This window comes from Littorina saxatilis, linkage group LG7 (genome assembly GCF_037325665.1).
Source record: "Littorina saxatilis isolate snail1 linkage group LG7, US_GU_Lsax_2.0, whole genome shotgun sequence".
Taxonomy (NCBI): domain Eukaryota; kingdom Metazoa; phylum Mollusca; class Gastropoda; order Littorinimorpha; family Littorinidae; genus Littorina; species Littorina saxatilis.
The window spans coordinates 41,305,409-41,317,908 of NC_090251.1; the positions used below are offsets into that span (position 1 = coordinate 41,305,409).

A 12,500-nucleotide genomic window follows, 5' to 3' on the forward strand; every position below is an offset into this window, starting at 1 on the left:
CCTGATCAATACCAGAGACAGTCTCAGTCAATACTGGTTACGATGAAAACTTAAGGATTAACTCTTGGCGCATTTGTCACTTTTGTGTCGACACGGCTTTTGCTACAAATTGCAACAGCGGATTTTGTGACAAACTTTAAGAATAAGTGAGTGCATGCGACAGTTATTTCAAACTGTGACATTTTTTTGCTCAGCCCAGCAACATGAATGTGAGAAATGCCAACTTATCATCAGGTAAAAAGAATTGAAAAATAATCAGATAAAAGTAAAATCCTGATCAAATGTGTGTCTTCGTTACTTTTGGTTCTTTAAAACAGTAGGCATACATATTTATGTATGAATACCATTTTAACCACACCATATAACTTGGGTTCGTTTCGTTTCTTTGCAGTGATTCCTGTTCCGAGTTTTGTACAGCTCCTCTGCCTTGCCACAGTTTTAATCCTGTCGTCTGCTCAGGTTTCCAGTTCTGCACAGGTAGGCAATGCTTCACCAACTGACAGACTGACTGGCTGAGGGAAGGATGGGGCGGGTGTATGAATGGATGGATGGATGAGCGAGAGGAGGTTTTGCATAATGGTGTGAAGACTGATTGTAATTTGTATGATGAGTTTTGATCTTGATTTATTAAATGTAAGAACCCAAATCAGGAAACGATAGTTTGTGGAACGTTTAATTTGTCATAAAACGGATTATTTACAAAGAACTTCGATCTATTAACCTTTAAATTGGACGGACAAGATGATTGTTGATCTTGATATATTAGATGTAAGAACCCAAAATAAGGAAACAATTGTTTGTGGAACGCTTAATTTTTGATAAAACAGAACATTGAGCAAAACTTCGATCTGACCCTTTGAAGTTAACGAACAAGATAAACAAAATACAAATTAATAATGAGCAGATTACCGCTTAACTGTGCTTGTTAGGTTTATTCCTACAAAGTTGATAGGACGCAAATTGAAATATCATAACATACTAAATAAATTGCGTTGGATTTAATTTGAGTTGCCTCATCTTCTTAATACTTTTCTATCGTCCTCGCCACACGAACAACACATCACTTTATGTGGAGTAGGACCGGCACGGTTGGCCTAGTGGTAAGGCGTCCGCCCAGTGAGCGGGAGGTAGTGGGTTCGAACCCCGGCCGGGTCATACCTAAGACTTTAAAATTGGCTATCTAGTGGCTGCTCCGCCTGGCGTCTGGCATTATGGGGTTAGTGCTAGGACTGGTTGGTCCGGTGTCAGAATAATGTGACTGGGTGAGACATGAAGCCTGTGCTGCGACTTCTGTCTTGTGTGTGGCGCACGTAATTATATGTCAAAGCAGCACCGCCCTGATATGGCCCTTCGTGGTCGGCTGGGCGATAAGCAAACAAACAAACAAAAATGTGGAGTAGGCCTGTTAGATTTCGTCTCATACCTCAGTGGTACAAAAAACAACAAAAGGAGCAGGATATTCTGCTTTCTGCGTTTCAATCGGAAGGCCACTGATGCTGGACAGTTTAGATCGCAGAAACTCTAAACTTAAAAAGAGATAATTGTAGTTCTCCACTTGTCTCGAATACGAGAGGGAAACGTAGCAAGTATCTTAATTACAATGAGGCGAATATTTCATAGTTTCCCTTCTTTAAATACAGGGTGGTCCAAAAAAATGTAGACAGTTTTGCGTGCCTGTCATTTCGGCGACAGGGCTCCCACCTATTCTTTTTCACCTGGAATGTCTCACACAAGCATGACAGTTTAGTAAGGCACAGTTTTTTCTTCTTTGCAACATCATTTCTAGGCATAGTTCAATAGTTCATCACATTCTCAATCCAAGCACCTCGTCTCTGGATTACGACTGCGACACGGACATGTATTGAAGTTGTTGATAACTCTGTCCAAGGTCTCGAGTGGAATCCTCCTGATTTCACGAAGAATGTTCTCCTTTAGCGCTTGTATTGTCTGTGGATTGTTGTGGTAAACCCTTTCCTTCAAGTACCCCCAGAGGAAGAAATCTGGAGGAGAAAGATCTGGGGACGAGGTGCTTGGATTGAGAATGTGATGAACTATGCCCAGAAATTATGTTGCAAAGAAGAAAAAACTGCCTTACTAAACTTTCATGCTTGTGTGAGACATTCCAGGTGAAAAAGAATAGGTGGGAGCCCTGTAGCAGAAATGACAGGCACGCAAAACTGTCTACATTTTTTTGGATAACCCTGTATGATGACTGCAAAAGAGAGACCCTCAGATATGCATATATATATACCTTAGGAATGTTACCGAGTTTAGATATTTAGGAGACCTATGTTGTCTTACTAGAAACTTGTCGAGACTAAATGCTATTGCGAACTTGTTTCATCAGATTAGTATTGCTAGTTTTAATCGTTTTGTGAACCTACTGTGGGACTGGGGTTTTGAGTTTTAAACAAGTATATTTCTTCCTTTTTACATTTAGTCAAGTTTTGACTAAATGTTTTAACATAGAGGGGGGAATCGAGACGAGGGTCGTGGTGTATGTGTGTGTGTCTGTGTGGGTGTGGAGAGCGATTCAGAGTAAACTACTGGACCGATCTGTATGAAATTTTTCATGAGAGCTCCTGGGTATGATATCCCCAGACATTTTTCATTTTTTCGATAAATGTCTTTGATGACGTCATATCCGGCATTTTGTAAAAGTTGAGGCGGCACTGTCACACCCTCATTTTTCAATCAAATTGATTGATATTTTGGCCAAGCAATCTTCGACGAAGGCCGGACTTTGGTATTGCATTTCAGCTTGGAGGCTTAAAAATTATTTAATGACTTTGGTCATTAAAAATCTGAAAATTGTAATTAAAATTATTGTTTTATAAAACGATCCAAAATTACGTTTATCGTATTCTTCATCATTTTCTGATTCCAAAAACATATAATTATGTTATATTCGGATTAAAAACAAGCTCTGAAAATTAAAAATATAAAAATTATGATTAAAATTAAATTTCCTAAATCGATTTAAAAACAATTTCATCTTATTCCTTGTCCGTTCCTGATTCCAAAAACATATAGATATGATATGTTTGGATTAAAAACACGTTCAGAGAGTTAAAAATAATAGAGATATAGAAAAGTGGGCTGGGATCCTCCTCAGCGCAACCGCTACCGCGCTTTTCTGTATTGTTAATTTCACTGCCTTTGCCACGAGCGGTGGACAGACGATGCTACGAGTGTACGGTCTTGCGGAAAAAATGCTTTGCGTTCAGTTTCATTCTGTGAGTTCGACTGAGCTTGACTAAATGTTGTATTTTCGCCTTACGCGACTTGTTATATTTAGTCAAGTTTTGACTAAATATTTTAACATCGAGGGGGAATCGAAACGAGGGTATGGTGTATGTGTGTGCGTGTGTGTGTGTGTGTGTGTGTGTGTGTGTGTGTGTGTGTGTGTGTGTGTAGAGCGATTCAGACTAAACTACTGGACCGATCTTTATGAAATTTGACATGAGAGTTCCTGGGTATAAAATCCCCGAACGTTTTTTTCATTTTTTTGATAAATGTCTTTGATGACGTCATATCCGGCTTTTCGTGAAAGTTGAGGCGGCACTGTCACGCCCTCATTTTTCAACCAAATTGGTTGAAATTTTGGTCAAGTAATCTTCGACGAAGCCCGGACTGCGGTATTGCATTTCAGCTTGGTGGCTTAAAAATTAATTAATGACTTTGGTCATTAAAAATCTGAAAATTGTAAAAAAAAATAAAAATTTATAAAACGATCCAAATTTACGTTTATCTTATTTTCCATCATTTGCTGATTCCAAAAACATATAAATATGTTATATTCGGATTAAAAACAAGCTCTGAAAATTAAATATATAAAAATTATTATCAAAATTAATTGTCCAAATCAATTTAAAAACACTTTCATCTTATTCCTTGTCGGTTCCTGATTCCAAAAACATATACATATGATATGTTTAGATTAAAAACACGCTCAGAAAGTTAAAACAAAGAGAGGTACAGAAAAGCGTGCTATCCTTCTTAGCGCAACTACTACCTCGCTCTTCTTGTCAATTTCACTGCCTTTGCCATGAGCGGTGGACTGACGATGCTACGAGTATACGGTCTTGCTGAAAAATGGCATTGCGTTCAGTTTCATTCTGTGAGTTCGACAGCTACTTGACTAAATATTGTATTTTCGCCTTTCGCGACTTGTTTTTCTTCTTCTCTCATTCTGATTTCCTACCTGCTCGTTTTCCTCCTTTAATTGAAGGTACACGAGGAGGAGGGGGCGGGGGTGTAGTTCTCTAGAATATTTGATTTTAACGCCTCCTTCTCCCTCTTCTCATTCCCACACGCACAGTGCATGACAGCTAGTCTGCGAAGTTTGTTTGTTTGTTTGTTTGCTTAACGCCCAGCCGACCACGAAGGGCCATATCAGGGCGGTGCTGCTTTGACATTTAACGTGCGCCACACACAAGACAGAAGTCGCAGCACAGGCTTCATGTCTCACCCAGTCACATTATTCTGACACCGGACCAACCAGTCCTAGCACTAACCCCATAATGCCAGACGCCAGGCGGAGCAGCCACTAGATTGCCAATTTTAAAGTCTTAGGTATGAACCCACGACCTCCCGCTCACTCGGCGGACGCCTTACCACTAGGCCACCGTGTTGGGGTTAGTCTGCGAAGTAAATTATTTGAATAGAAACGAAATGACAGCACAGCAATGAAAAAGAAAAGAAAAGAAAAGAAGAAGAAAGGTTAGAGAATGAACATGGAACAGTTAAACAGCGCCTGCCACTGGAACTTTACAATTGTCAGGACTTCACATGTTATGACACCGGCACCGTTGGCCTAGTGGTAAGGCGTCCGCCCCGTGACCGGGAGGTCGTGGGTTCGAACCCCGGCCGGGTCACACCTAAGACTTTAAAATTGGCAATCTAGTGGCTGCTCCGCCTGGCGTCTGGCATTATGGGGTTAGTGCTAGGACTGGTTGGTCCGGTGTCAGAATAATGTGACTGGGTGAGACATGAAGCCTGTGCTGCGACTTCTGTCTTGTGTGTGGCGCACGTTATATGTCAAAGTAGCACCGCTCTGATATGGCCCTTCGTGGTCGGCTGGGCGTTAAGCAAACAAACAAACAAACAAACATGTTATGACCTCTTCCTCTATCCGTCTTTGTTGTTGCGTAATATTTTTTCCCGAGTTAAGCGCTGTACACGGAGGGCTCGAACGTCAGCTGTGATTCAAAGTAACCCGATAAAATAACTATGTGTGGGACAGCTGTAGAAAAAGAAGAAATTAACTGTAAGTAAATGTCCTGGTCTTTTCTTCTGGTCTACATTTAAAAAAAAAAGTTTTATGTAAAGTTTCCGAATTTCGTTGCCCTTTCGTACAGAAAGACTTGCTGTGAGGAATTAACGATTAATGACTGTTCGTCCATTATTCTGCCTCTCCTCATTCGAAAGGTAAACTTTTGGGACTCGATCCCTCGCCCACTCCTGAAGAAAAAAAACCCACAAACACATAAAGTTTAGTTTTGAACAAGAAGAATTTGTCAGATATGGTAATTTGTAGGACAAACAGGACTTTTGATAAAGCCCATCATTATGAACTGTACAGCATCTATCACGTGTAATTGGCAATCGCCAGTTCATTACCCACCTATAGTGGAGGTGACCTTGTGTCTTTGGTGCTACCCTCACAAACCCTGAATTCGCCTGAAAATGTCCCGTTGTTGATAATTAAAGTGTCTCCCGTAAGCGATGGACGTGGTATAATTAAGGAAATGTGCGTGCTGCGAGGTCTCATTAAGAATTCAATCACTGACTGTAAATGGGGCTGGGGGCTGAGGACAGCTACATCAGTCATGGTGTCCACATCTGGGTAGATGTGAAATTTTTGAATCCAGTCGGGACGTCGCTTTTGTCTGTCTGTCTGTCTGTCTGTCTGTCTGTCTGTTTATCTTTCTCTTCATCTCTCTCTCTCTTTCACACACACACACACACACACACACACACACACACACACACACACACACACACACACACACACACACACACACACACACACACTTTTACACAGTACACACGTACGAACACACACACACACACACACACAACACACGCACGCACACACACACACACATGCACACACACACACACACATACACACACACACACACACGCACACACACACACTCACACACACACACACTCACACACACACACACACACACACACACACAGACACACACAGTCATACACACACATAACACGCACACACGCACGCACGCACTCTATCTCTCTCTTAATATCTTTCTCTCCCTGTGTGACTTTTTCTCTCTGTGTGTGACTCTCTCTCTCTCTCTCTCTCTCTCTCTCTCTCTCTCTCTCTCTCTCTCTCTCTCTCTCTCTCTCTCTCTCTCTCTCTCTCCCTCTCTCTCTTTTTTAGTCTATCTTAAAAGAAATGCCTTCTTGCTTTGTCTCTGTCTTTCTGAGCTTCCCTCTTACCCACTAAACCCCAACCTCTGACCTTATGCTAAAAGGCAGAAAGACCAAGCTAGCGGTTCTGTTGCGAATTTCATTGGGTGTTTAAAGAAAAGAAAAACAAACTGTCTCCTGAATTCAAACTCTTTAGCAGGATAAAATAACCTGGTTACGAAAACTGAATCGATTCGGAAAGCTTAATTCTGACCTATGTCATTTGTCCGTAATGATAACGGTAGGCTATATAAACCTGGCCAAACAATTATTGCAACAAATTTCAAACCCAAATGAAACCATTAATCCCCGTGTCATTTTATTGACACTTTATATGCCAGAGAAGGCCGTTCACGTAACCTTCAGGATCATCATTTGGATTAAATATTTCTTTTACAGGGATCACGTGACCGCCGCTCAAGTAAGGGTACCCTCAAAATCGACCAGACAAAAACGGAAGCGCCGAATGAAAAATCGACAAATAATCACAAAAGGCAAAACTTTGCAACTTTGACATACGAGAAGAAAGTCAAACCAATTATCTACCCTGAACAGATTATTTTGTTTTGCTACCTTGCGTATTTCGCGTGCTATGCCATTCCTACTGATGCAAGTATCGATCGCAAGAGCGGTCAAAAACGGGACTTTTTGCGTCATTTTTTAGGGGTATCATGACAAAAAAGTCTGCACTTTAGCAATGACTTGGTGGATTGCTTTGACACTTTCAGAATATTTTACCAACATACTAGAGATACTTCGATCAAAATGATGGATTGTTACAGGTGTTTGTTAAAATGTTATGCGATTTTTCGAAAGAAGTTTTTAATCTCGCCATAGGATTGTTCCCTTGGGTCCAAAAAATGTATGACTTTGCATGTCTTTAGAAAAATGATTGATACACACACTGCTAAAGTTTTATGTGCGTGTAAGCACTGACGCAAATTTGCTGGACCAGTAAACACGGTACATATTTAAGCGATGATTCTGGTGCCACAGCGATGCCCAGCCAAGCGTGACCGTAGCATGTTTTAAGAGGCACGCAGCGATAAGAGCTGTAAGCGTGAACGTTCCATTTTTTCCTCATGTGTTTGCATGACTAGCAAATTAACGCCAGCAGCTACACGCAAATGAAACTTAGACAGAATCTGTATCAATCATTTATCTGTAGATATGCAAAGTCATGCATTTTTTGGACACAAGTGAACAATCCTATGACAAGTTTAACAACATTTTCCAAAACATTGCGTCACATCTGGATAAATAACCGTAACGATCCAAACTTTCGCACGAAGTATCTCTAGTATGTTGGTAACATATTCTGAAAGTTTCAAAGTAATCCACCAAGTCATTGCTAAAATGTAGCGCTTTTTGACATGATACCCATAAAAATTGACGTAAAACGTTCCGTTTTTGACCGCTCTTGCGATTGACACCTGCGTCAGTAGGAATAGCATAGCACGCGAAATACACAAGGTAGCAAAACAAAATAATCTGTTCAGGGTAGATAACTGGTTTGACTTTCTTCTCGTATGTCAAAGTTGCAAAGTTTTGCCTATTGTGATTTTTTGTCGATTTTTCATTCGGCGCTTCCGTTTTTGTCTGGTCGATTTTGAGGGTACCCTTACTTGAGCGGCGGTCACGTGATCCCTGTAAAAGAAATATTTAATCCAAAAGGTGATCCTGAAGGTTAAGTGAACGGCCTTCTCTGGCATATACAGTGTAAATTAAATGACACAGGAATTAATGGTTTAATTTGGGTTTGAAATTTGTTGCAATAATTGTTTGGCCAACTTTATTTCGAAACAGCACTTTCTTAATAGCTGGTCCATCTCCTTCAGTTGTTCACGTTACGTTACTAAGTCTTGTTTTTGTTTAATTTGTTTTATAACTTAGTCGTGTTACCTTTCACCTGATCGCATCTTGTGTCTCTGACCCACGCATCAGCATATTAAACTCTTTTGTTTGTTTCAGAGCAGAGCATCAGCGCATCCATCCAGAGGTAAGTATTTCTTCTTCTTTACTAAAACGTAGACTGGTACAGAGTAACTTACGGACGGTCGTTTTCCGTGGCATTATTTAGTAGAGGTTCCAGCCCTACTTGATGACATGTGCATCATATTTATGTGGAGAGATTGCGTAAGAACAGGAAAATATAAGACACAGAGACATGAGACATACAATAATTTTCTGGTTCCTATTTTACGACAATTTGAAAATGACAAAAAATATCATTTGCAACAATGGGCGCGAATGTGGTGCGTTTCTTTCCCCCCCTACTGTACATACACGGCTTTGTCGAGAGTGACGTCATCCATATTCTTACGCAACAGCTGTTGAGACCTATGGGTTTCGAAACATACGAGCCATCATGGAGGGAAGTGACCTTCATAACCCAAGGTCGAAACACGGTTTCCTGTGGAGAACTATAAAACACCGTGGTTACAGATTTCAAATTGGTTCTTTTTTTGGACAAAAATGCCTTACAAAAAGACTTGAGCAACCCAACAACAACACTTTTAACAGAAAGAAAAGATACATACGACGTAAGAGAACGACAAGAGGAAGCAACCTGGGCCGTTAGGAGGTGGGGGGGGGGGGGGGGGGAGGGAGACATGACAAGACACACCACCAGGACAAAGCATCGCAGATAGACGTGCAAAGCACACAACCGCACAGGCGCGGAGAGCAGAAAGCCATGAGACTGAGACACCCACGCAGAGATTACAGTGATCGCAATAGTATTAGCAATTCATGAAATGAAAAGAAGCTTTCTGGCCAATTGTACACCCTAGACGTGATGGACAAAATGGCCCCCTCAGGGAGACGAAGCTAGTTTCAATAACCAGGTCCCTGTGCGGTCAGTCTAATGAGACTTTCAGGCCAGACATGGTCCGGACCAAAATTAGCGTCATGTCTTACCAAAGACGCGGCTTTGTGGTATAGTGAAGGACCAAAAGTGGGCAGAGATCAGACACATTTTCGGGTTAAATTTTGCCAGCGTGCACGAGCCCTGCGATCATGTCAAGAAGATTAGTTTTATCAAAGCGGATCGGAATTAAAAGCAAGAAAGACCCGATGGGAAGTTTGCTACGATGAGACACTAAAGTACAAAGTAGATGTAGGAAAAGGAGGCGGTGGTAGGGGGAGGGGTAAGGGCGGGGGGGGGGGGCAGGATACGGTGGGGGATGAGAGGATGTCTTTGAAAAATGATTTAACGAGGAACAAACATAAGACGACCATGGCAACTTTGGATGTGCACTATTAGATAAAGATTAAATTTAAATTCGAGTTTAACATCCAACAAGGAACCTTTGACGCGACACTGGTTCTCACATCAAACATTAGGCGATGCCAATACATCAATAATGTATACTGGGCATCTAATGTGATTGGAAACTGTTCAAACTCCCTGAAAATCATACACAATGCAGTAGTGAAGAGTAAGGGAGAGAGAGAGAGAGAGAGAGAGAGAGAGAGAGAGAGAGAGAGAGAGAGAGAGAGAGAGAGAGAGAGAGAGAGAGACTCAGACTCAGACTCAGACTCAGACTCAGAACTTTATTACAAAAGGATAAAGGTTTTAGGCAAAGCCTATTCTTCCAACCTGTCCTTTATACAACACATAAAGACAGACGCACATTACAAATATAAATTCAATCATATAAAATACAGAAATACATTGTACAGAATGCAACACAATGTGCATTTAAGGAATTACATAAGGAGAACTCAAAAAATTACAAAATTACATTGACATAGTTATACCTTTCATTTGGGAATAAGTTGCTCCGATCAGCTACACATCCGTTAACATTAGTACAAAATGTTTAACAAAATAACAATCGAACAAGACATTTCATTCACGAATGATGTGTGAACGTGACTGTCTCTTAAACATTTTCACTGAAGTTGCATTTCTTATCTGTTGGGGAAAGGAGTTCCAGAGAAACGCTCTCGAGAAGGCTAAACTCGATTTGTAGAGGTCTATGCGAGGTATAGGAGGGATGATTTTTTGGGACCCATATCTTTTTGTGGCATGTTTGAAATGTGATTGCAAATATTTAGGACAGTCGTCATTTAGAATTTTATACATGAACACAGCCTTGTTTAACGTCAACTGATCTTTCAAGGGGAGGAAATTCAAGAGCTTTAGAGAGACACAGAGATAGAGAGAGAGAGAGAGCGAAAGAGAGAGAGAAAGAGAGAAAGAGAGAGAGAGAGAGAGAGAGAGAGAGAGAGAGAGAGAGAGAGCATACTCTATCATGGAAACGTGGAGAACATGGATTCTTTGACAAGTTTTCAAAAAAGCACTAAGATGGTTGGCAGATGCGACATTTATTATATCTGTCTAAATTTTGTTTAGCAAATGCGATAGGATGCCTTGATGAGACTCATACTGAGAACATGGTGGTGCTTCGGGCCCAAAGAAGACTTTTTGCATTCTGCAGCTTATCGGTGTACACGGTGGCACTGCACGCCTAGTCTGGAGACACAGAGTCTAGAACAGTGACAGCACCGGAAGTCAGTTGTGGTCACTGCCGGTGATGCGCTGTGGCGTTGCTTTCAGAACACAAAGGGATAAAAAGCACCCGAAATCACCCTTCCTTGTCTAACGCTGTTACGGCCAAAGTGATCACTTAATGTCATAGGCGGTACCGGCGACATTTTGTGAAGCCTTTGGCGAGTATGATCAAGGTCAAACATTATAAAGTGCCTGCGGGGGTGAGAAGGTTCCGAAGAGTCATCCAGCCCCTTGTTACGGCATAATGATGCTCTTTAGTGGAGTCTGTAAAATATCGAGCGTCTCTCTCGTGTTTTCAGAGAATGCACACAAACATTGACCCTGTTATAGGGAGGTGGAGGGGGGGGGGGAGGATGTGATAGAAGCCGTCTCATGTTCTGAATACCCTTCTCTCCTCTGCCCTTCTCCCGGCTCCCTTTCTTCACCCCCCCCCCACCCCACACACACACATACACACACACATAGGCCTACCATCTACCCACCCACACCCACCCACCCACCCACACCCACCCACCCACACATACCCACACCCACACACACACACACACACACACACACAAAATAATAGAAGATGAAATATATTTTCTAGATAACTGCATAGAAAACAACCAATTACGAAAATCTTTCATGAGTGAAATTAATCGACCTATATATTCATATGATGTACCAAGTCAACTTTTGCAAGTAGACAAAGTACAAACTAAATTTGGAGAATTTGTATATAATTGCTTCCAAAAAAAAAAGAAACAATGGAGTAATCATTTGGTTATTTATCTTCCCGTGTCTTCCCGTGCACGGGTAGCTCAGGTGGTAGAGCACTGGACTTGTGATCGAGAGGTCGCTGGTTCGAATCCGGGCCGGGACGGACACGGGTCAACTTTATGTGCAGACCCAGAGACGGTATCCATCTCCCACCCCCGTGTAACCACAATGGCACGTTAAATATCTTGGTCATTCTGCCATAAGTGCAGGTGGCTGAATACACCTAAACACGCAGACATCTGGGTAGCGCGACTCCGTTGCTGCTAGCTTTCCACTGGGAGGAACCGACCCGAATTTCCCAGCGATGGGACAATAAAGTAATGAAAAATGAAATGAGATGAAAATAAACACTACGTTTCATGACAATAAAGTTTATTCGTATTCGTATTCGTATTCATACACACACACACACACAAAGAGGCAAGCACGCACGCAAACACACATACACACATTCTGTCCCTCTATCTCTTGTTTGGCATATTCAGTTGGCCGCTGTCAGCGTGAGTTCGATCCCAGGTTCGGCGGAAATTTATTTCACAGAGTCAACTTTGTGTGCAGACTCTCTTCGGTGTCCGAACCTCCCCCCGTGTACACTACATTGGGTGTGCACGTTAAAGATCCCACGATTGACAAAAGAGTCTTTCCTGGCAAAATTGCTTAGGCACAGTTAATAATTGTCTACCTATACCCGTGTGACTTGGAATAATAGGCCGTGAAAGGTAAATATGCGCCGAAATGGCTGCAATCTACTGGCCGTATAAAATTTCATCTCACA

General features: G+C 41.7%; 1 protein-coding gene across 1 annotated transcript in view; it reads left to right on the forward strand.

The window, feature by feature from the left end:
- The window catches only part of LOC138970353 (uncharacterized), a 47,497-nt gene that overhangs the window by 9,461 nt on the left and 25,536 nt on the right, over positions 1 to 12,500 (forward strand). The window contains exons 2-3 of the mRNA XM_070342816.1: positions 392 to 477; positions 8,416 to 8,443. Of these exons, the coding sequence (XP_070198917.1) occupies positions 392 to 477; positions 8,416 to 8,443 (114 nt within the window). The remainder of the gene's footprint in view (positions 1 to 391; positions 478 to 8,415; positions 8,444 to 12,500) is intronic.